The sequence below is a fragment of the Beta vulgaris genome, chromosome 7, assembly GCF_026745355.1.
Source record: "Beta vulgaris subsp. vulgaris cultivar EL10 chromosome 7, EL10.2, whole genome shotgun sequence".
Classification (NCBI taxonomy): Eukaryota; Viridiplantae; Streptophyta; class Magnoliopsida; order Caryophyllales; family Amaranthaceae; genus Beta; species Beta vulgaris.
Genome location: NC_079208.1, coordinates 28324922 through 28348820, shown reverse-complemented (window position 1 = coordinate 28348820; position 23899 = coordinate 28324922). Strand labels below are relative to the sequence as shown.

Genomic DNA, 23899 nt, shown 5'->3' with positions numbered 1-23899 from the left:
GGGGGGTTAATTCACTCTGACTAAAATTTCGGGTCTAAGTTGCATAATTTGTAAAAGAGGAGAGCTTAACTTGCCATATGAAAGATTGTCGTTAAATTTGTTTGGTGAAAGTTAACATTATGATAGGAAAAAAGGTGGGAATGTAATATGCATATTTTTTGTAGGTAAAAGTATAGTTATATGTAATATAATAATTATATTTTTTTCTTATTTTTTGTAGGTAAAGTCCATAGATAACTTATTTTCACTTTCATTATAACTGATCACATTTATAAATATAATAGATTATTGTGTTAACATTTCCTTCATCTACTCATAATTTTGAAAATCGTGATTGTTGGTTGAAATGGATGTTAATAATGACTATCAAAATTTATTAAATTTGTACACAACCATTAAATAAAGTATGTATTTAATTTTTTTTTAATTATAATATCTATATCTAAAACAAAATCCTTGAAGCCACATGGTATGAAGTTAGAGAATTTTTCAATGAAGCTAAAAAATTGAGTCATCAAACAAAATGGTAGATATCACTTGGTGAAGGAACACAAAAGATTATGAAGATAATTTTAGTCAAAAAAAAAAAAAAAAAGATCAAAGGAAGTTTCAGTTGATAACATCATAACATTATGGTTCAGATTTAAGGAATTCTTTAGATCTCAATGAGAAGAAAAATAGGTAACTATTTGATAACTTAAATAAAGTTCTAGATGATTAGGAGATTTCATTTATGCAATTATGATATATTAAAGAAGAAAAAGTTAGAAAACTCTTTATATCTCAATAAATATATGTTAAGATTATAACATAATTAAAATTAGTTTCATCATAAGTGGAGATAATCACTAGAACTAATGCATAACCAAGATCGAACTAGATCTATTCTATCACATGAAATTTTAAATGTAAAGAAATGTGTTGGTTATTTTATTGATACACTTATCGAATCGTATTAATCATACTATAAGTTTAAATATTGACAAATCCAAACTTGACGTGTTAAATTTATTTAACACCTATATATTCAGATCATGATTTTTATAGTGGAACTAAATAAAGTCTATAATACCCCTTTGTTCTAGAGATGACGATAGTGATGTCAAGTATAAATTAAGTCAATATTTTTGTTCAATTTGAAGTTAATTGTATGATTAGTGGGGTGGCTATGGGAATAAAATTAAAGGGATGAGGGTGGTTTCTATTTAAGGTTGGTTTACATTGAGTAGGGCAAAACAATATGAAAAATAGTATATGCTAAATTCTAATTTTACTAAGTTGCATAATAGAGGTGTGGTTTAGTGTGCATTTTGGTCGAGTAGGACCACTTTCTATTAGTAAGTTATGATAGTTATGGTAATCATAATTCTTTATGTTATTCTCTTATAATTCTTTAAAGAAAAACCATAATTTGTTTGAGTAAAATTAATGACTTTAAAATAACATGGATTATACAAATAATGACATCAACGTGATGTATTTATCTCATGCCGTTTGAGTTTTTTTATTGCACGGGCTATCTCATCCCTGCATTTTTATTAAACGTAAATTATGAATTATTTAATTTTCTACAAAACAAGTCATATTTTTACCAATGGGTAGCGTATTTCTTCTACTAAATTTGGTTAATTGTGGTACATGGATAATCGAACATTCATCTTCGAGGTCATAGACATGTTCAAGCTAAGGGGCTCCAAATAAAAGGAGACTACACTACTAAAATGAGAATAAAAAAAGATGGAAAAACAACCAATCAGGCGGTGGCAAGGACACGGGGTGGCTCAAGGAGCCAGCAACAAGAAAATCAATCACGTTACTTTTTTAGCTGGGGAAAGGGAAATGATCCTATATCAACTATATATAGTAGAAAATATATGTTCGGTATTTCTAGAGAATCATTTAAAGGGGGCTGAGTATGTCAAGGAAAGGGAGTAGTATGGTATTTATACCCCGTATGACACTCATTCTGTCAAATAGAACAAAATTTTCCTTGAATTGTGTTTTGCAATGATTATAAATAAAAGTCAAATAAAGATATCCCTATCACATATGGGTTTGTATCTCCCAATTTCGGTTTTCAACCATAGCTAATTTTATGTGGTCATTTCTAAAGTCACGGGTAGAAAGTGTATAATAATACTGATTTGTGAGAAAGAACATGATATGTCTAATATTACAGCTAATGACATATATAAATAAGTCTTCTACAACCTAACTTCATAATTAACATAAAGGAGCATTTTTTGTCTTTCTGTGTATAGCGCATCCGTGATGCTTTGTTTTTGGTTAAATATGTATAGGATTATTCTGTATTTCAATACATCGTTCAAAGTTTATTAATTTGATATGATATAGAGGTTAAACTCATTTGAGTTTCGAGTAGTACATAAGCGTATATTAAATCGAGTAGACGTAGAGAATCTTTTATATGCTTTTAATGTAGTTGGTATATAAACATGCTTATTAAACAAAAAAGTTCCCGTGCATTTTTGCACGGGTCCAAAAACTAGTTGTACTATATAGAAGAAGAAGCCTCATGTTTGTAGATATAAATCTGCCCATTTCATATTTATATATATACTTATATATATATATATATATATATATATATATATATATATATATATAATTTCCAAATATCTTGTGCAGATTATTCATAATGCAATAATCTGCGGAGAATAACATATTAAATTGGTAAAGGGAAGACAGGACAAGTATAATTATAATCTGACTACCAAGGATGTCTTGGCCTAGTGGTTAAGATTGAGGTGCTGTGAACGATAGGTCACAGGTTCGAATCCCCCCTCCCCTTCTTTGTACTTTGTACCGCCTTCGTGGCTCATATGAATTAAAAAAAAAAAAAATAATTATAATCTGACTGAGTCCGGGGAGTCAAACAAAAAAAAGCTACATAAACTGAGATCCTCCCACAAAAAGAAAAAAACTAAGTGCGGCGGAACTATGACATACAATAATTGCAATCAACATTGAATAAAAAACAATGATCTTATTTCATCAGATTAGTTATGATACTTCACTTAGTTATTAAGGAGTCCATATCGGATCCCTGGGGCTCAAGAAACGTTCTTTGACATTTGCTTCGAGTAGCTTCAACGCGGTTTCAGACTGAATACACCTCGGTGTTTTGTACTGGTTAATAGACCCTCCTTGGCTAATATAGAAATCCATCAGTGCTTCAAAAGTACCAGGCTTAACGAGCTTTATCTCCAATGGTCCAATAGCCTTGTCATGAGATCTGCACCTTCTATATGTGTAATCAAGCTCCTCCTCAACGGCAATGCAGCATTCTTTCAGGACTTCATCGAGACTCGAATGAGCGAGTTTAGGCTTGACATGTACGATTTCCCAGTATAACACATAGTGCCCTGGCACCGAAGAGGTATCAGCAACGCTAGTGTACTCAAGCAGGATAACTTTATGAGGCTCTAACAGTTTTTTTGCAGCTGTTATACTTTTGTAGAGATTCTCCTCACTCGTCTTTTCGTTGTCTAGGCTTAAAGCAACGTTTCTACGACATATGAATTTGAACTGTGGTGCCTTGTTGTAGAACCCTGTAACTTGTAGCACATCGCCAATACGGTATCTACAGAGACCTACATTATGCTCCAAAAATACTCAAAATTTCATTGTGTGATGCATCATGTCAAATTCAACTGTAATGCAAGTAATTACAGAAGATACAAAGATCGCAAGAACATATAAAAATTTCTCCTAGCTGTTTGAAGGTGGTGGAGTGAGGTGGGTGGGTGGGTGGGTGGGTGGTGGTATGCAAGTATGCATATAGTGTTGAAGAAGAAGAGAGAGGGGTGATTTCAATGGAGGTGAGGATGGTGGAGTGAGGTGGGTAGGTGGTGGTGGCAGCCAGGCAGTAGGTGAGTGGTGGTGGTGGCAGTTTGGCAGTAGGGTGGTGGTGGTGGTGGTTGAAGAAGAAAAAAGAGAAAGGTTATAAATGTAATTTTAATTTTTTTTTGGGACGATGTATAGAAGTTCAGAATTAGGTATATTTGGTAATAATTAAACACAAATAAGAAAGGTTGTTCTCGTTTGGTCTTAAAATATTTTTGATCTCGTCTGACCTAATTTATACACAAATAAGAAATAAGTTTCTAAAATATGGTGAATATAACATAAGCAAAGAAACAAGTGAGCAATAATGAACATGTACTTGATATACAGGAAATTAAAGAGTGATAATAAAAAAAAGATACCAGCAAAAGTGGTGACAACTATTTCATAGTAACAACCAAGCTTCACTTCCGAAAGATCGATGAGGTTGTTTGATGGTATGTTTGTTTCTTCATCGAACGACCACGAATTTTCCCCGAGAGGAATAAACTCAAAGTAGCACATGTTGGGTAATAGGGTAAAGGAAACATCAGAGGGATCAGACAAAGGCTTCAAGTTCACACCAAAATAGGACTCTGTAGCAGCATACATGGGGCAAAACAATGGCAACTTCTTATCACTATAGTACTCGAGTGAAGGGATATACTGAGCCATAGAACCGGTAACCACTGCCTCAATGAACTTTGCCTTGGGCCAAAGTCTACAGAGAATCCCTTTCCATGATGAACCACCACATATCTTCTCAATCTCATCGGCTAAACTTGGTTTAGGCGATGTAAGTAAGCTTGACATAGCCAATTGACATTCTGGGTCTGTAATGGAGGCATCTAACTTCCCTTTTCTAATATCATTGCATAGTTTAACCCAGTTTTTCTCGAGATAGGTTATTGAACGCAGAAAAGCTGAGGCAAAAACAGCTCCAAGACGAAGAACTTGGTCACGGAGAACAAGACCAGCAAGTAACTGACAGTACATGCTTTGGTTGCTGTCATCACAGAGGATGGCCTGGTCAGGGCTAGTGTAGTCAAGGAACGGAACATTACGCGCTCGTCCTTTGAAGTGCTTGCTCTTATAGTAGCTAGTAAGGACTGCTCTTGCTGGTAAGCCACAAGGAGTAGACATTTCTGCCTTCACAAAGTAGAGGTACATTGCCTTTCCTTCATCTAAACCAGGAATGTACCTATAATTATCCGATCGAGGAAGTAATTTACAACGGTACGAAACATGTTTTTTAATGTTACTTGGACTTCGATATTCGTGTCAATTATGGGTACATGTCCAAGTGTCTGACTTGACAATTCTTGATACTTTTTATGATTTTGGCCTAAAATGAGGTGCCAAAGTGTGATATCCATTTCAGAATGTAATGATCCAAAACAGGTAGTTTGACGTATAATGAAGAAATTTGAGTAACATAGATTATGTTTAATTTTATTTTATTCTGTTGTCTTAATGACAATGTAAAACTTTCACTAAAAGTCTCTATGTACTCATAATCATTAGCTACTACAAGTTTCTATGTCCTCATAATCATTAGCTTGATTAAAACGCTATCTTCAGGGCAACGTCATATAATGGCATCTAAAATGTGAATAAGAGATGATGAATCAAACATCTAATCAAGTTGATTAGAAACAAGAGTGTATATATATAGGTGAGAGAGCAAAGTATTCTTGGTAGTGTCTAGTGTGTAATGCATCAAAGTCTCTATCAACATGCTCATTGAAGTACTTCAGGTTAGTTTTTACTCTTTTGTCAAATCTTAGTGGCCTCCACCCAGTTGACAATCTAACAATGGATATAAGACACTCATTTTTACTAGAGAAATGAAAACAAAACACTGAAGAATATGCTACCCATGTAAACCTTAATCACCTCATCATAAAGTTTCTATAAGTGATCAATGGAAACACTTGAACTGTTTTTCTTTCTTTCGTGGACAGTAAAATTAGTAGATCAAGCGAGTACTAATTTTAATTAGTTCAATCTTACTTGTTGACAATTGGCATGATAAGGTTATACACAAAAGTCCTTCTATCGAGATCCTCAGCAATTGATGGCATCAACTTGGGCTCCCCATTTGATGTTCCTGAACTGAGCATACATGAAAAACACAGTTTTAATGCCAAAAATAAATCAGCGCATCAGAAGAAAAAACATTAATTAAACTACTTAACTAGTGATCAGCCACATACCTGCATAACATCTCAACTATAGTATGGCCAGAGAGAAGAGAAGACTCCTCGCCATTGCCAATTCTCTTGATGTAAGGCTGCGCACCACTATAATCAATAACAGGAACATGATGCTTGAAAGTCGAAACATCTTTGGAGCCCTTTAGATACTTACTCAGATACTCAGTATCTCCATTTCTAGTAATTATATCCTTCAAGATTTTCTCTTGAACCTCGTCAGCTTTCGTTGTAAGCTTCTCCAACTCCTCCAAAGCCTCATCCCCTTTGTACTCCAATTTCTTCCCGTCCATGACTAATACACTCAAATATTTTGAAACAAATTAAAAACCACGAGCTAGTTTTTTTCTCATGCAAAGGCCTTACAAGGTAGTACATCTTTATATAATGAGTGCGAACTGCGAAAGCATCATAATGTGTTACTCATAAAGCAATGATATTCCTCTCACGTCATTGCGTCCTGATACGAGGCAATTTTGTGCTGATTTCTTCCACCATGTGGTCCACCAAGAAAGTTCCTTTTTTTATTTGAGATTATCCAACTTTCTTGTTAACTTTCTTGTTTTATCAGAATATATGACGCTAATTATATGTTAATGTTCATATGGATTGAACCTTTTTCTTTAGGATTAGTTTCAACTTTTACCATTCATGGAAATGAGACGTCAGATGCTGAAAATTGTGGCTTCTATTTCTTACCATGCTCTAAATAGATAATCTCGCGGTGCTAAGTTTTACAGGTTTACTTATCTAGGAAAACGTCTCAAACACCTTCTCTATGGCTTTATTTCAGTTTCCAATATGCAGCTAAATTACAAATATATGCGTTCCTCCTTATGCAAATGTGATGTATACAAAAATCTACTCTTTTTTCTTTACCATGGATATATGGTTTGTGTTAATATACTCAATGCTTCTGGAATACTGTTACATCCGTGCATTAGTAGCTAATCAGTTAGGGTTACTAGTATACCAATCGTTCAGTATGTTTTTCTTTTCGAGAAAAAACTTTAAGACCCTCCTTAAGAGGGCAACATGCCAACATCAATTGTTGGGTAAGTGCTGGAACGTTTTTGTGCCAAAATGAAGTAGTGTCAAGCGTACATTTGTTTTTTTGGGCCCCTACGGGAGATCCCTTGCTAAGAAGAAGGACTTTATTGGACCAGCACCTCGCTCAGGTCAACCAGCCCAGCTACACAGGTTAACGCTTGAGAGTAGGGGATATAATCATATAAGAGAATCCCTACTCCCAAGCACAAGTAGGTAGTCCAATTCAAACTTGTGACCTCCAAGACACAAGGTGAGTTCCCCACCACCTCCACCAAGCTTGGTTGCGTCAAGCGTACATATACATGTTGGAACATTAAGTATACGACATTGGTATGGTTATAACAGACGTGAGATAGAAACAAATAATGAATTCAAAAGCAATAAAAACAGACACCAAAATTACGTGGTTCACCAATTTGGCTACGTCCACGACAGAGAGAGAGAGAATATTTTATTGATGATTATTTGAGGAATACAGAGTTACAGATTTTATATAAGCTATCTTAGTCGAATAAACGACCTAGGGTAAAATAGAAAATTTAACCCGTCTAAAACGATTAACGAAATCACGCGTCGCAACTTATCCACAAAACCGCGAGTCGTGGTACCTGCCGCGAGTCGCGGTGTTGGTTGCGAGTCGCGGTAACCTTACGACGATTTCGACCGCGATTCGAGCTGCATTCCGCGAGTCGCCAATTCTTAGATAACTCTACTATAACGATTCAAGGCATATTTTAACAAATCTCTACCTTAACTTGAATCCTCTCACCATAAACCCCGAAAAACAGATGCATTGATCACAACGCCCAGAATCTCCCTTAAACCAGATTTGTCCCAAATGACAACCACACCAGATTAGTCCCTAAGGACTCCAGAAATGCCCTATGAGGGCAACTAACAATCACGAACATTGAGTAAGTCCAAACAATGCTGAACTTACTCTGCGGAACCGGCTTGGTAAACATATCAGCAGGATTATCAGCAGTTCGTACCATCTTCACCTTAATCCTAGTCTCACTCCTCAGGAAATGATATCTCACATCAACATGCTTAGTCCTCTCATGATGGACTTGATCCTTGGCTAAGCATATTGCACTTAGACTGATCGTGATGTAAACCGAGATCACTACCTAGCCCCTTTAGCCATATCCCCTCTTTAGCAGCTGCTGTCAATGCCATGTACTCTTTCTCCTCAACAGACTTAGGTGCAAAAGCTATAAACAAGTGACTATTTGAAGCACTTGGAGTATCTATAGGTTTTGTTGTTGACATGCCAGACTTTGACAATATCTTCTCAATATAACCTTTCTGTGACAAGAAAAGTTTCTTCAGAGCCCTCTCCCTATAAATCTCCATACCCAAAATCTTCCTTGCAGCACCCAAATCCTTCATCTCAAATTCAGCACTAAGAAGTTCCTTCAATTTCTGAACATCCGACTTGTTCCTAGCAGCTATCAGCATATCATCTACATATAGCACTAAGTAGATAAAAGACCCATATGTTAGCTTGTTATGATACACACAAGAATCATATGAGCTCCTGTTGTAGCCTAGCTTCATCATATAGCTATCAAACTTCTTGTACCATTGTCTTGGAGACTGCTTTAGCCCATATAAGGACTTCTTCAACTTGCAAACACTGTTTTCTTTCCTCGAAACCTGAAACCCATCTGGTTGAGCCATATATATTTCTTCCTCCAACTCTCCATGTAAGAAAGCTGTTTTTACATCTAGCTGCTCAAGCTCAAAATCCTGATGTGCAACTATTGCTAGTAGCACCCTGATGGAAGTATGTCTGACGACAGGTGAAAAAATTTCATTGTAGTTTACACCCTCCCTTTTTGTGAACCCTCTTGCAACCAGTCGAGCCTTATACTTGACCCCTTCTTCAGATGTTATTCCCTCCTTTTTCTTGAAAACCCATCACTAGGGGAAAAAAAAGGAAGGGCAACACTGGAAGGGCTGCGCTTTCTTCATTACGCAGCCCTTCTATACAATAGGGCTGCACTTTTAAATAAAACGCATCCCTTCTTTCTTGTAGGGCTGCGTTTTTATATAAAAGCGCAGCCCTTTACAAAAAGGGCTGCGCTTGACTAAAAAACGCAGCCCTACTGTAAAGAGAAGGGCTGCGTTTTTTAGTCAAACGCAGCCCTTTTAAATGAAGGGCTGCGCTTTTTGGGACAAGCGCAGCCCTTCATGGGTTTTTTATTTATTTTTAAAAGAAGATTGGGCTTAAAATAAAGAAGCGCGCTAGGGTTGTTTATTTCTCCAACCCTCCCTCCCTCATTCTCTCAATCTCTCTCGTCTCTCACAATCTCATTCTCTCTCTCCTCTCTCACAACGGTGTTCGACGGTTCTTCTTCACCAGAAACCAGTCGTGAATGGAAGTGCAGAAACCAGTCGCCGCCTCGTCGGGAGCCAAGGATGTCAGTCGCCGCCTCGTCGGGAGCGTCTATGGCATATTTCTGGTGAGCCTTTGCCATTTGATGAAGCTGTGAGGAAAGAGAAAGAGCAAGAAGAATTACGGTCATTATTTCAACTTTAGGTCTATTATTCGCTTATTTTTTTCATTTTATGTTCATTTTCAGATTAGTTTATTTTTTTAGGGTTATTTTTTTCACGAAGAAACCAATCGCCGGGGTTTAATATTCGACTTTCACGAAGGCCGCCGTCAGTATTTCGGCCTTTGTTCGTCGCCTTCGACGAGTTTGGTGGTGGCCTTTGTTAGTGTTTTGATTTCAACTTCAGATCTATAATTTTAGGGTTTTTTTTATCATTTTCGTTTATTTTTTTCATTTTTTGTTCATTTTCAGATTAGTTTTTTTTAGGGTTATTTTTTTCCATTTTCGTTAATGTTCAGATTTGTTCAAATTAATTCATTTTCAGATCTATAATTTCAGGGTTATTTTTTTCATTTTTTGTTCATTTTTGTTAAATTCTGTTTTTATTTTCGTTCCTTTTTTTTCTATTGTTCGGTTTTTTTTCATTTCAGGACTAAGATTTTTGGAATAATCATTGTTTTGTTATATCTGTTATTTAATTTCAGTTGTATATTACATTATTTTGGTTGTATGATATTCATCACCTTTCGTTGTTGCTGCTGCTTTATCAAACTATATTATTTTAATTATTTTTTTTTTATTTTTGGTCTAAAAGGGTTGCGCTTTTTAGGTAAAAAGCGCAGCCCTTCACTTGTAGAAGGGCTGCGTTTGAAAAGCGCAGCACTACTTAAAAAGTGAAGGGCATCTATTGAAAGGGCTGCTGTCAAAAAGCGCTGCCCTAAGGGCCTTTTTTAGCGCAACCCTTCCTTATTTTTCCACTAGTGCATTTACAAGTAACAATTTTTCTCCCTAAAGACTTAGACACAAGCTCTCAAGTCTCGTTCTTATGAAGTGATTCCATCTCTTCCCCCATTGCAGCAAGCCAATGGTTAGACTCCGTACATGTAACTGCTTCCCTATATGTAGATGGTTCAGACACATCCACTTCTTCAGCAACCTGGAGTGCATAAGCCACCATATCTTCAAAACCATATTTGTTTGGAGGTTTTCCGAAATTTGTCCGTATAGGACGCTCTCGAGCCAGGATAGGCACCTCCTCACTTATTATGGAAGATGATGGTTTTTCAGAACCAATGTGTTGATATTCATCACTCTCATCATGATTGACTTGCTGCTCCACCTTTTATCGACACTACCATTATCTAATACAACAATGGACTTCACAGTAGGATTAAACATAGAATTTTCATCAAAGACAACATTTCTACTATGTATAACCCTTCCCTCCGATGGAGACCAAATTCTATAGCACTTTACTCCATCTCCATAACCCACAAACACTCCCTTTTGAGCCCTTGGTTCTAACTTACATTCATGCACATGATAGTAAACATTACAGCCAAAAACTCGCATATCTGAGTAATCTGCAGGCTTACTTGACCACATCTCATATGGTGTTTTAAGATTAATCCCAGAATGAGGTCCATGATTTATCAAACAACATGTTGTTAGACAGCTTCTCCCCATAACCTTCTAGTCATACCAGCATTAGAGAGCATGCACCGAGCTCTCTGCAGAAGTGTCTGATTCATTCTTTCTGCTACACCATTCTACTGTGGTGTATTTCTGACAGTGTGATGCCTAGCAATCCCTTCATTCTTGCAGAACTCGTCGAACTCAGACAAATAAAATTCCAGACCATTATCAGTTCGTAGCCTTTTGATCTTCTTCCCGGTTTGATTTTCCACCAATGCCTTCCACTGCTAAAAGTTCTTGAAAGCTTCACCTTTTAACTTCATTACAATTAACCAAGTCACTCTTGAATAATCATCTATGAAAGAAACAAAATACATGTGACCTCCCAAAGACTCCACGCGTGAAGGACCCCAACAGTCAGAGTGGATATAATCCAAAGTACCTTTTGTTCTATGAATTCCCTTAGGAAACTTGCTACGATGTAATTTCTCAAAAACACAATGCTCACAAAACTCCAGGTTTTTGACCCTATGGCCACCCAGAAGATCAGCCTTGGAGAGGATTTGCATTCATCTCTCACTCATATGACCAAGTCTGATGTGCCATAACTTGGTCATATCTCCTTTCTGAATTTCAGACGAAGCAACAACAGCTGAATCTGAGAGAGTAGAACCCTGCAGAACATACAAAGTACCACGCTTGACCCCCTTCAAGACCTTCTTTGAACCCTTGCAGACATACACAATTCCACCACTACCTCTGAAACTGAACCCCTTACTGTCTCATAGACTAAGTGAAATCATATTCTTAATCATCTGTGGAACATGCCTAACATTTTTCAAAGTGCACAAAGTACCATCATGTGTCCAGATCTTGATAGAGCCTATTCCAACTGTCTTACAGACTACACTGTTAGCTATCTAAATATTACCCCCATCTACCTACTCATAAGTAGTAAACCACTCCCTATGAGGACTCATATGATACGGCGCTCCAGAATCTAGAACCCACACATCACTACATATGTTTGCTCATTTGCAACTAGAGCAAGGTCATCCTCAGAATTCGAATTTTCTGCTGCAACAACAGCAGAACCTGACCCAGGTTTATTCTCCTGATGCTTATTTTTAGGACATTCCTTTTTCCAAAGCCCCTTTTCCTTACAGTAATTACAAATATCATTGGGTTTAGGACCCCCTTTAGAATTTCCAGATTTCTTAAAATTCTTTTTACCATGTCCTTTACCACTACTACTGGCCACTAACCCAGAAGACAAATTATCTGTACCTGTACTACTACCATATGCCTTATGGCGTAATTCCCTAATATGAAGAGATGATCTAACTTCTTCTAGTGACACAGAATCTTTACCAACAATGAAAGATTGCACAAAGTTTTCGTACGATATAGGTAAAGAAACAAGCAGGATTAAAGCGGCATCCTCATCATCCACTTTCACATCAATATTACGTAATTCTAGCAAAATTGTATTTAATTGATCTAGATGATCTCTAAGAGGCATACCTTCTTGCATTTGAAGACTGAACATACGTTGCTTCCAAAGCAACTTGTTTGTAAGAGATTTTGTCATATACAAACGCTCTAGTTTCAACCACATACCAGATGCGGTTTCTTCCTCCGCGACTTCAGTGATTATGTCATCTGCCAGACACAACATAATTGTTGAATGAGCCTTCTCCTCCAGAGTGGTCATCTCAGCGGTAACTGAATCTGTTAACTTCTGTGTCAACGACGCCCATAACTCCTGTTGCTTCAGTAAACCCCGCATCTTGATTTGCCACAGACTAAAACTATTCCTTCAAGTAAATTTATCAATTTTGACATTCATCCCATACATCTTTCTCACACAAATCGAACACCAAAGCTCTTGATACCAGTTTGTCATAACAAACATGAGATAGAAACAAATAGTGAATTCAAAAGCAATAAAAACAGACACCAGAATTACGTGGTTCACCAATTTGGCTACGTCCATGGCAGCGAGAGAGAGAATATTTTATTCATGATTATTTGAGGAATACAGAGTTACAGATGTTATATAAGCTATCTTAGTCGAATAAACGACCTAGGGTAAAATAGAAAATTTAACCCGCCTAAAACGATTAATGAAATCATGCGTCGCAACTTATCCACAAAACCGCGAGTTGCGGCATTGGCCGTGATCCACGGTGCTGGCCGCGAGTCGCGATAACCTTACGGCGATTTCGACCGCGATTCGAGCTGCAATCCGCGAGTCGCCAATTCTTAGATAACTCTACTATAACGATTCAAGGCATATTTTTACAGGTATTCCAGCTGAAACATTTAAATGTAGAAGCATGAGTCTACTACATAGACTTTTTTATAAAAATATTTCCTATGCTTTTACAATAGATGAAATGTTTGCTTTCTCACGGTCTTTTATGCATAACTGTAAAAAAAAAAATTATTATTCGTAATAAGTGAAGATATAGATATTTAGAAGATAACGATTTCTCCAAGAGGTCCTTATAAGTTCAGATATGTTATGTTAAGAGAATGCATGATGGATGTTTTCGTGGGTAACTTAGGTGGGTTCTCTTATCAGAAATGAACTTATTGGACTTAATTTTATGGTGAATAGAGCACACTATTATTTTAAGACTTAAACTTTTGTTCGTACTACAACAAAAACGAATAAATATACAATAAAACGGTACGGTAAAAACAAATAAAGAAGACACAAGATTCAACGGGGTTCGCTATCAGTTTGATAAATACGTCCTCAGGGCAAGGATAAACTCTTTCAATATGGTGGAAGCTGAGCAAAGAATCAAATAGGCAAGAAAATTGACTAGTTTACTCTTTTCTATGAATCTCTCAAAGTTCTGTCGATGAACTTCTCTATTACTTTCTCTCTCTTGTTTTGTGATGATCAACCCTAATTAACCCACACACAAAGTATATATTATTAAATTAATAATAAATGAGTAAAGAGGCTAAAATAAATAAGAATTAGGGCTCTTAAATCCATCCCCCTCTGTTGCATTCTGTTAGGTTCGATATGTGTCATGCTCAGCGGTTCATGAAGTCCAGCATCCCGCTCTTGTCGCACCTAGAGGCTTAACACGCGATGCATCTTCATCGCGACTAATCTCGTCGCGCCCATCGACTCTTATCTTGTAGCCCGCGACCACTAACGATCTCTTTGTCGATTGTCGCGCCTAACTACTATACATCCACAAGACTCTTATGCTCAAGATCAAGTCACACAAAACTCAGAAATCTCCACCTTGACTTTCATCTTCTACAAGTACTCAACCTTGAAATAATAACCACAATAATTCTCAACAATGCACGAGATATCATCTCCTCCCAAATCTTACACCTTTGACCCGGTGTCGAGTTTTACCCTCTTTAGCCCGGGGTCGGGATTGCCTCCACCTTGAGGCAACAAACCTTAGAGGGTTTATATGTTTCTATCAATGTTTAACAAATCCAAGCACTGTTTGAACTTACGAATTAAAGACTTGGCTTATGGAACATATCACCAGCCCCAACTTTCTTCACCACTATCCTCTATCATGATGCACCCGATCTTAGGCGAGACAAATAACATTCAAGCTATCACAATACACCGTCGCACGATCATGAGGTAGACCTAAATCATTAACCAAACCACGTAACCATATACCCTCCTTTGCCGCAACAGTCAGAGCCATGTACTGAACCTCCATAGTAGACAAAGTCCCTGAAGACTGCAACGTACCCCTCCAACTAATCATGGAACCCTCCTAGAGTGTATACATACCCAGTCATTAACCTTCTAGTTTTTATATATCAGCGTCCGAATCAGAATATTTGTTCACCAAACACTCAACATCATTTCCATGTATGAGACCCACATATATCGTTCCCTTTAAATAGCGGAAAATCCACTTCACAGTGTGCCAGTGTTCCTTTCTATGTTGAGTCATAAACCTACTAACAACACTAAAACTATGAACTATATCTAGCCTAGTGCACACTATAGCTTAAATCAAACTACCAACACTAACATACGGAACCTTCGACATGTACTCCTTTTCCTCATAAGATTGAGGGGAAAGAAGAACAGAAAGACGAGCATTAGCAGCAACAGGAGTTTTAATAAATTTTACAGTACTCATACCAAACTTGTCAAGTACCTTAAAAATATAACTTTTCTAAGAAAGCAAAAGTTTCTTTCGCGCCCGATCCCTATAAATCTCCATGCTTAAAATCTTTCTTGCGGGTTCCAGGTCTTTCATGTCAAATTAAGAACTCAAAGGCTTTTTCAATTTCACTGCGTCTGACTTCATCTTCACATGTTTATATAGATTGCCTGAAAAGGACGGTTAACATCCTACAGGCTCAGGAATCCCTCAAAAGTATGAGAAATTGGGCCTCCCAATAGGCCCAAAGTCACCAGCTCCCTGAACCAATCTCCACAAACTCCTCAGATTTGACTGAAGTTCAGCTGAATCTAGCGTCGGAGCGCAGCTGTACCGCCCTGAAAGCCCTCTCCTCGCCGGAGCCCTAAATCCCCCGGGAAATTTATGTTCGGATGGAGGCGAAAGACCTACATTTAGGCACGTCACCCAAATCAAGTAAAGGATATCTCGGCCATCACCGCCGCCGAGGTCGAGCCCCCTCAAGAGCTACGGCGTCGTCCCCCTCGAGTAGCCTGGGGCTCATTGGCCACAGGACAACCTCGAGCGAGGACCATTATCCCCTCGACTTGCCAAAGACTCATTGGTCCCTGGGCAGCCTCGAGCGAGGATAAGCATTCCCTTGAGCTACATGGGGCTCAACAGCCCCTAGACAGCCTCGAGCGAGGGTGAGCAGTACCTCGAGTTACGTAGGGCTCACTGGCCCTTGGGCAACCTCGAGCGAGGTCCTTAACTCCCTCGAGTTACCTGGGGCTCATTGGCCCTTGGGCAACCTTGAGCAAGGTCATTTACTCCCTCAGGTTACCTAGGGCTCATTGGCCCATGGGAAACCTCGAGCGAGGTCCTTCACTCCCTCAGATTAACTGGGGCTCATTGGCCCCTGGGAAACCTCGAGCGAGGTCCTTCACTCCCTCAAGTTACCTAGGGCTTATTGGCCCTTGGGAAACCTCGAGTGAGGTCCTTCACTCCCTCGAGTTACCTAGGGGTCATTGGCCCCTAGGAAACCTCGAGTGAGGTCCTTCACTCCCTCGAGTTACCTGGGGTTTATTGGCCCTTGGGAAACCTCGAGCGAGGTCCTTCACTCCCTCGAAGTTATCTAGGGCTCAAAAGCCCGTGGGAAACCTCGAGCGAGGTCCTTCACTCCCTCGAGGTAGGCCAGGCGCCTGCTCGCAGAGGGTATTTTGGTAACTTCCGTAAAACACGTGGCATCAAAAGCAGCCTCTTTCACATATTTTGCATGGGGCTAATGTTCGGGCCCATTAAGGCTTAGTGGGCCACCACACGTTCTAAAGCCCTTTACCAGCATGACAAGCCCTCAGTGGGATCCACCTGTCTTGAATCCTGTGCCAGCATGGGAGGGACATTTTCACACATTTCAACACCCTAAAATATGGAGCAGATCCCCATTTATTAAGGTAATAACTTCTAGACAAACTACTTCACAGATCCCAATTAATACACATCAACTGACTTGATCGTTGGAGGGGCGATCTCGGATCCACCGCCGGGGTAGTCTAACTCTCGTCTTGTGTTTTTACCTTCGAGCATCCGGCCCTCATTAACCTTAATCTCGATCCATCCCGCATAATACAAGTTTTTACCCGAAACAGAATAAATTGTGTTTGCTTATTGGAAAAAGAAGAAGAGGTTAAGAACTGGACCATTTTCAAAAAGCTAGCTAAGTATCGGCTTGTTTATTATTTTTGTCTACCTTATCACTTATTGCACACAAGTTCTACCAAGCATGCTGTTAGATCTATGTATAACTAAAATTATATTACATTAAAATCAGCTGAGTTGTGTAAGTCGTCTCGGGTGTTGTCCCCTTGCACTAATTTGTACATATCGTTGATATTGCCATTGGTACATTTGATCAGGTGGTTTATGTTGGAGATGGGAACAATGTTATGCATTCTTGGTCGCTATTGGCGGCGATTATCCTATTCCATTTTCTTTGTGCTTGCTTAAAGGGCTTCAAACCTGATAAGAAAACAATACAAGAGTCACAACAGGCTTACATCAACAAGATTGAGAAAACAAACGATCTAAAAGAAGCTGTTATTGGCGCAGATTTAGTTTTACTCTGATGTTTGGGCAAGCATGGGGTAGAAGGAAGAAGCTGAACATCACAGAAAAGTTTCATAATATGTTACATATGGTGCAATGGAGGGATCAAAGACCTACATATTTTTAGTTGTATTGATTCTAATGACTTCTACCCGAACCACCCCCCTCCGCATCAGTATAAAAATGAGTACCAAATTTACCAGAATATTAACACAATTATTTGTTCATAACTATTTATATTTTTGAAAAGTTCATCACTAATAATTCAAAAAAAAATATTTTAGAATAAACTCATTCCAAACACTTTAACTAATAATTCAAGAATAACCTTTAAGAACAAACTCTTTCCAAATAACTTGGATTGATAATTACGGTTTTTTCACCAAATACCCCTAACAAAAAAAATTACTCACCAAATACCCCAGCTTTTTTCAAAATTCACCAAATACCTCTAACTTTTAAAAATATTCACGAGATACCGCAAAAGTTGACGGAAATTAGTCTCTGTTAGTGTTTATTTACAAGTTTGCCCTAAGTCAACCTAATTAGCCCTAAATCAACCTAATGAACCCTAAGTCAACCTAATTAACCCTAACTAATCTTAACCCTAACTAACCCTAGTCCTCTCTCACCTAATCCACCAGCCCCCCACCCCCCCTAACAACCCCTGCCCCACCAGTCCTAGCCCCCCATCCCACCACCAACCCTGACCCCACCAGCCCCTCCCCCGCAGCCACCAAACCAGCCCCACCAGCCCCTTCCCGGCCTCCCCCACATACACCAACACCAGAGCTATCCCCTACCCCTCCCCCGCAACCACCAACACACCAGACCCACCCCCTACCCTTCCCCCGCAGCCGCCAACACACCAAACCCACCCCCTACCCGTCCCCTGCAGCCACCAACACACTAGACGCACCCCTTACCCCTCCCCCGCAGCAACAACTCCAAACCCACCCTTCGCGACTCCCTCTCCCGCAACCCCCTCCAGCGACGCCCTCTTCCGCAACCCCTCCTGCAACTCCCTCTCCCGCAACTCCCTCTCTCTTCGCTTGCGCTGGTGGTGGATCACGAATCGAGCACTTCGAATCAGAACCACAAAGATTCCCTCCCTCTCTCATCCCTTGCGGTGGTCTTCGAATCGACGCCAGATCTCGGGCGGGGGGGGGAGGATTCGTGCTAGGGGAGGGGGAGGGGGGGGGGGGGCGCGGATGCGGGCTAGGGGAGGGGGTTGTGGGCTAGGGGAGGGGCTGCGGGTGACGAGGAGGGGGAGGGGAGCTGCGTCGGAGGTGAAGGGGGAGGGGGGCTGGTGGGGATAGGGTTATTGGGGGGTGGTGGGTTAGGGGACAGAGGGGGGTGTGTGAGGGGTAAGTTAGGTTTGTAGGATTTTTAAGTTAATTAGAGTTAATTAACACTAATGACTAACGGAGTTAACCGTCGTTAGTCATTAAGGGCATTATTTGTCATTTTTAAAAAATTTGGGGTATCTTGTGCATTTATTTAAAAGTTAGGGGTATTTGGTGAATTTTGAAAAAAATTGGGGTATTTGGTGAATAATTTTTTTTGTCAGGGATATTTGGTGAAATAACCGTGATAATAATATTGAAAACAATTTATCTTCTTATCTCCCTTTCCTTTTCCTAAGTGTGCACAACTCGTAAGCTAGTCATCCCATCACGGATCCATATCAAGGGGCAACAATAGTTGCTAACAAGTCGACTTTGAAGCATGAACCCTTCTTGATGTTAGTCAAGCGGTAATAATAATAATATGACTTGTAAGTCGTGAATAAACTCTTCTTGATGTTAACAAGCGATAATAATAATAACATGACATGTAAGTCATGAATAAACCCTTCTTGATATTAATCAAGCGGAAGTAATAATAATATGACTTATAAGTCATGAAATAATCTCCTTTTCTGATAGACAACTTGTTGTACATTTATAGTTCACAAAAAACCAGTCAAACCTTCTCTTGTAAAAATAATTTAATTATCCAAAAAGAATAATACAACTTTTATATCAAAATGGTTGATAAAATAATTTCTTTTTTTCACTTTCAAGAGTGAATAATAAAATATTACAACCACTTTCAACAAAAATTGTAAACCAATCCAACCATTAAATCAATAAACAACTTTACCTCATAAAATCATATTTCAAAACGTATAGCTACATAACGTACCTTGATTTGGCACAAAGAGTATACTAGTATCTTTACTTATTCTTATACTTAAGCTTTATTCTAACAACCAATAAGTAACATATTACATGAAATTAATCGTGAATGACCTATCATGAGCATAATAATTTTGAGTAATAAATATGAAAATGTTTTTCTTAAATAAAAAAAATTAAAATGGAACTTGAATAAGAAATATAAAACTAGGATAGATCAAAAAGAGAAGGAATAACTTTGAAGTAAGAGAGTATGAATTTTTCAAAGTTTTTATGTGGAAAAGATGGCTTAATGTATGGGGTAATATGTAGGAGTAGAATATGTAGTATTTAATTTCGAAAATTAAATAGTTTGTAATCTTTAACATAAAAGGAGATTAAACCTTGTAACCTCCATCATAAAGTTGGATGTTTTAGGAAACAAAACCTCCTCCCCCTTTATTATGAATCCCGTCAAAAATATAGTTAAAAAAAGTATTTTTGAATTTTTTTTTTTTAAGAATTTTGACTAGGATTTAAAACTAAAAGCTAAAAAAATGCAGACGCCATCTTTCGCCAAAATAATTTAAAACGAGTGAAATTGCTAAAATACCCGTTGTTTAAAATATTTATTTTAGAAAATAAATAATTTAATTATTTGAATAAATACTAAAAAAATATGGGGTATTACAAGAAGCGCTAAGATGGTGAGTTTGAACAACTTGTCCACAAAATGCTAGCAACGATCAAAATTTGGAGTTCAAGGCATCTCTCTTTTGCAGGGAGAACCCAACTAGTAAACTCAGCTAATGAGCATTAGTATAACTGGAATCTTATGTTCATTCTCCCAAAAAAGTCATCGCTAGAATCAATGAAGTTTGTAGAGTTTTCTTGTGGTTTAGCACCTATGATGACAGTAGACCATGGTGAGTGGCTTGTAACACATTATGCCTGAAGAAGTTTCAAGGTGGTATGGGGTTTAGAAACTTTGCTTTGTGGAACCATGCAAGCTGCAGTTGGTAAGCTAGTCTTAGCCAAGAAACACGATAACATGTGGTTAAATGGGTTCATGCTATATATGTGAAGGACAAAAACTGGATGGTGTATCAACATCCAGTCAATCGGCTATGAAATATATTTGTAGAGCCAAGGAGGCTTTTACAACTAGATTCAACTCCATTACATGACTGACTGCTAATTCTTTCTTAATTGGAGGTACTTATAAAACTATTTGTCAAGATGAGGGGAAGGTTTACATGCACACTTATGTTCGGAATAGGCACTCCATTCCAAAATACAAGTTCATTATATGGCTCACTCTTCATGATAGGCTGAAAACTAGAGACAATTGTCTAAGTATGAGGTTTGTGATAGCATCCAATGCCCTAATAGTGATCAGGTTTCATAATCAATCACTCATCTCTTCTTTGAGTGTGCCTACAATCATAAATGCTTCATTGCCATTCTCTCATGGCTTGGCATCAAAAATATCAAGCTCAAGCTCTACGCTATGCTAGGCTGGGTAAATAAATATTATAATTCCTCTTTTAAAAAGAAAGTGTACTACTAGAAAAAGAGTGTTTTCTCAATGTTTTTCCTCAATATTCTCGACGGAAAAATATTTTGAGAAATTGATTCTCAACGCAATGTAAAAGCGTCGAGATTTCACGCGTGGAGAATTCTCGACGCTTTCCTGCGTAGAGATTCTCAACGCAGAGCAGTGACCAGTTGTGACTTCTGACGCGGTTTTGTGTTGAGAATCTTAACACTTACGCTGTTTTGTGTTGAGCATCTCAACACTTATGCTGTTTTGTGTTGAGAATCTCAACACTTTTCAGCGTCGCGACATATTCTAGACACATTCCAGCGTCAAAGTTATTTTACCTCCACAAATAAATTTATGGAGCCAAAAGAACTCTTAACATGAAAAAGTGTCGAGATTTTAGCCTATAAAAAAACATCTACAAACAGTAAAGTGCATGAGTTTATAATCAGTTATAACTATGATAATAACAATAATATAGTATTCCCTCCGTCCCACAATATAGTGCTTGATTCCTTTTTTTCACGGGAATTAAGGCAAAGAGAATCTTGGGTATGCATTGGAAAGTGCAAGGAGTAGTTATCATAGCTTAATGAAAAAAAAATTAAAAAAATCTGAGTATGTTAAGGCTCACGCAAATATTCAGTGTGGAAACTGAAGAGTCATCAGAGACATGTTACTTCATTAAATAACTTTGTACAACTATTTACATTTAAAAATTGACAGTGATCCTTGTACATACAAACTGACCAATGAGAGAACTTGTTATTGTTTTTGACAACCAATAGAATTTCAGAATTGAAGAGCACACGGATTATGGCTCAAATCAGAAAATTTGGAAGGAAAAAAAAATTCCCTCCAAATTCAAATAAGGGGATTGTTCATTCTCTTAACCCTCACTATAAATATAGGGGTTTGCAAGTGATTACTGTACATCAAACACAACCTAAACATACTTAAAAAAAAAATTAACTTGTTCTCTGCTGCATCATTGCCTTTGATTTTCAATGGCTTCAGACTGGAATTTGAATGATGCATGGTGCCCTGATGATGATGGCAGTGACAATGAAGATGTTGCTCAGAATATTGAAGGGGACTTAATGAGCAACCAAAGGGAAGTCAATGTTGATCTGAACATACATTGAACCTCATGTACTCAATGTTGATCTTAATGAGCAACAAGAGGAAACTGAGCAACCACATGGAACTGAGCAACAAGAGGGCAGTGACCAACCACCACAGGCACCACAAGGAAATGGTCATCACAAGCGTCGCAGGCTCAGCAGTGAGGACAAGTTTCAAGTCCTTTGTTGGCTTCTTAACAGAGCCAAAGAGGGGAAACTCAAATATGGTTCTATCACAGCAGGGGCAACTGAGTTCAACCTATCAAAGAGATGTGTTAGCAACATTTGGAACACAACAAGGAAGTTCACAGAAGCATTCAGCAGGTTCAGTGTGGCAACCAGATTACATCAAAGTGGAAGGAAGAGGATCCAGGTAAGTATCTCAGATATCACACAACTCTCCATGGGACAAAGATCATGCATTAGAGACCTCTCATCTATGTTAGGTGTATCAAAGAGCACTGTACATAGAATGATAAAAAGGGGGTTAATAAGGCCACATACTAATGCTCTTCATCCAGGATTAAAAGATGCAAACAAAGTAACAAGATTGCAATGGATATTGAATTTATTGATTGGAAACACACCACAAACCATGAGAAAATATTATCCAATGTACGATTTTGTAGTCTTAGATGAGAAGTGGTTTTATTTGACAAACAAAACACAAAGAGTTTATTTAGCACAGAATGAGAAAGGGATGTATAGGGCAGCAAGTTCAAGTAAATTTATACCAAAGGTGATGTTCACTGCTTGTGTGGCAAGACCTAGGTATAACAGTGCTGGGGAGTGCACTTTTGATGGAAAAATTGGTATATTTCCATTCACATACCAAGAAGCAGCCAAGAGATCCTCAAAAAACAGATGTAAGGGCACTATGGTCACAAAAGTAGTGGAGTCAGTCAATCAAAAAGTCACAAGAGACATGTTAATCAACCAAATTATCCCTGCCATTAAAGCAAAATGGCCACAAAATGAGGGGCCAAAAACCATCTTTATTCAACAAGACAATGCTAAGGCTCACATCACCCAAGACGATCCACAATGGCAGCAAGTGTACCAGCAAGATGAGTTCACTTTTATTCTGTTACAACAACCTCCTAATAGTCCAGATCTCAATATATTGGATCTTGGATTTTTTAGGAGTATACAATCCTTAATACATAAAAAAATGCCATGTGATGTGGACAAAATGTTGGAGGCAGTACATGATGCATTCCATGAATTGGACCCAAAAACACTAAGCAATGTATGGTTGACATTACAATATGTCATGAATGAAGTACTCAAATGTGGTGGGGGAAATGACTATACTCTTCCACATGTCAATAAGAAGAAACTGGAAGCACTAGGGAGGCTAGAAGAACAAGTGAGTGCACCCATGTGGGCTGTTGAAGAAGCGTGGGAAAAAATAAGAGGAGGAGCATCAACATCGGGGACAGCAGCAGGGGCATAAACAGGGGCAGCAGAGGAGATGGAGTATTAAAACAAGGGTTCAACAGAAGGCCTTTAGTTTGCAATTTTTTTGGTTTTTAAGTTTATGTTTTAAAGGTGTTAATTTCATTAAAGCAATTTTAGAAGTTCATGTTTTGAGTTTATCTATTGAATGAAAAAGTTATCTTTATGAAAATTTCTGCTTGCTTAAGTATAAATCTCATGACAAAACAATCAACCACAAAAGTTTGCTTAAGTTAGAAAAAAAGGGAGAAAACAAAAAAAAAAAAAAAGTTTGAAAACATAAAGTAAAAACA

General features: G+C 38.2%; 2 protein-coding genes across 3 annotated transcripts; one reads left to right on the top strand and one right to left on the bottom strand.

Moving 5' to 3' along the window:
- Positions 1-2987: 2987 nt before the first annotated feature.
- On the bottom strand, positions 2988-6402 carry LOC104898976 (putative indole-3-acetic acid-amido synthetase GH3.9). Of its 2 annotated transcripts, none has more exons than XM_010686114.3 (4): positions 6063-6402; positions 5860-5961; positions 4230-5047; positions 2988-3614 (listed from the first exon to the last, which is right to left on the bottom strand). In XM_010686114.3, the coding sequence occupies exons 1-4, from the start codon at positions 6350-6352 to the stop codon at positions 3046-3048; spliced, it is 1779 nt and encodes a 592-aa protein (XP_010684416.1). In that variant the 5' UTR covers positions 6353-6402; the 3' UTR covers positions 2988-3045. The 2 variants fall into 2 exon arrangements, with proteins under 2 accessions (XP_010684416.1, XP_010684417.1); XM_010686115.3 differs by having other exon boundaries at positions 2988-3386.
- A 15629-nt stretch (positions 6403-22031) lies between these two features.
- Positions 22032-23604, top strand: LOC104899035 (uncharacterized). Its single transcript, XM_010686175.1, has 2 exons — positions 22032-22148; positions 22201-23604. The coding sequence occupies exons 1-2, from the start codon at positions 22032-22034 to the stop codon at positions 23602-23604; spliced, it is 1521 nt and encodes a 506-aa protein (XP_010684477.1).
- Positions 23605-23899: the final 295 nt, after the last annotated feature.

Bases quoted from the DNA above. Each gene is read 5' to 3' on its own strand.
- LOC104898976 (XM_010686114.3), bottom strand. From the start codon at position 6,352: ATGGACGGGAAGAAATTGGAGTACAAAGGGGATGAGGCTTTGGAGGAG. The intron at 5,962-6,062 runs GTATGTGGCTGA...ATGTATGCTCAG, and splicing joins ATAGTTGAGATGTTATGCAG to TTCAGGAACATCAAATGGGG. The intron at 3,615-4,229 runs GTATCTTTTTTT...AGCATAATGTAG, and splicing joins AGTTGTCACCACTTTTGCTG to GTCTCTGTAGATACCGTATT.
- LOC104899035 (XM_010686175.1), top strand. From the start codon at position 22,032: ATGGCTTCAGACTGGAATTTGAATGATGCATGGTGCCCTGATGATGAT. The intron at 22,149-22,200 runs GTTGATCTGAAC...GATCTTAATGAG, and splicing joins GCAACCAAAGGGAAGTCAAT to CAACAAGAGGAAACTGAGCA.